Genomic DNA, 1144 nt, shown 5'->3' with positions numbered 1-1144 from the left:
TCTGTTTGACCCACTGTGATAGGCAGAATTCTAAGATGAACCCTCACAATGACCCATACCCTTAAACAATCCCTTCCTCTTGAGTAGATAGGACTTGCTTCTAACCAGTAGAATATGGCAAAGACAATGGGATATCACTTCTCTGATTCTGTTACATGGCAGAGGTACAGGGATTTTTCCCTCTGCAGATTAAGGTTTTTATTCCTTCAAAAAGAATAGGAAGATGAGTCTGGGAGGAATTTTGGTAGTAGCAGCTGTTCCTCTCCCCGAGCCACACCAAGAGAAGGGGGGAAAGGGGAAAGCACCTTGCACATAGCAAGCACACCATACATATTAGTAGCAGAGATAGAAGTTCTTATTATTCTTCTTTTATTCTACTCAGTGTCAAGAGCAGTACCTTGTACACAGGAAGCACTTGGTTTGTCCCTCACTCCACTTGCTCATCTTCTTCTTTTCCCCCCATGAGCTTGTAAGACAGAAATGACTGGCTAAATCCTGGCCATTTTCACCTCAATTTCTGTAACTTCCGTGTAACTTCTCCTCTACCGTTATAGTGAAAGTGCCTCAGTTTTGTAAAGGATATATAGATGTCCATAAAGGCAGAAATCATGGGCAAAGCTTCTTGGGTATGTTCAGTCTGTAAAAGAATAACATATTATCTATGTTTTTAGACTTTATAGATATCCTGTAGAAATGGTTTTCCCGAAGTTAAACCAAAAAGAAATGGAACAGATCAAAATGCTTCCCTTTTCAAAGCTTTACTCTCACCACCTCATGCCCATGGAGAGAAGTGCAGAAAATATATGAAATTTGTATAGAATAAGTATTTCTTATTTATGTTTGAATTATCAGTTACTTAAATCAAGGCTCCATACATTATAAGGAGAAGTTCCTTTTCATTTCGTTAAAGCTTTGAAATCACAGATAAATGGCTTACACCGAAGCCTCTGATAATGACCAGACAGGAAGGTGAGGTAGATGCCACCAACAATGGTTGAGAAAGGCATTGGTGTTCACAATTGGTGTGGAAACTTTCAGATAAAACTGAGATCTACCAGTAGATCTTAATACAGATAGTTTAAGACCCCAAATATAGATATGTTACTAATCATTTTTTTTGTTTCAAAAAGGAAAATGATTGCTA

General features: G+C 38.2%; 1 protein-coding gene across 1 annotated transcript in view; it reads left to right on the top strand.

Annotated features, from left to right (window-relative positions):
• The first annotated feature begins 953 nt into the window (after positions 1–953).
• Positions 954–1144, top strand: part of SPATA7 (spermatogenesis associated 7) — a 26764-nt gene continuing 26573 nt past the window's right edge. Inside the window, exon 1 of the mRNA XM_012640400.1 lies at positions 954–969. Within this exon, the coding sequence (XP_012495854.1) occupies positions 954–969 (16 nt within the window). The remainder of the gene's footprint in view (positions 970–1144) is intronic.

The sequence above is a fragment of the Propithecus coquereli genome, unplaced genomic scaffold (assembly GCF_000956105.1).
Source record: "Propithecus coquereli isolate 6110/MARCELLA unplaced genomic scaffold, Pcoq_1.0 Scaffold152, whole genome shotgun sequence".
In the NCBI taxonomy this organism is placed as follows: Eukaryota; Metazoa; Chordata; class Mammalia; order Primates; family Indriidae; genus Propithecus; species Propithecus coquereli.
The sequence above is the reverse complement of the archived record's forward strand: the minus strand, read 5'-3'. Positions and strand labels throughout refer to the sequence as shown.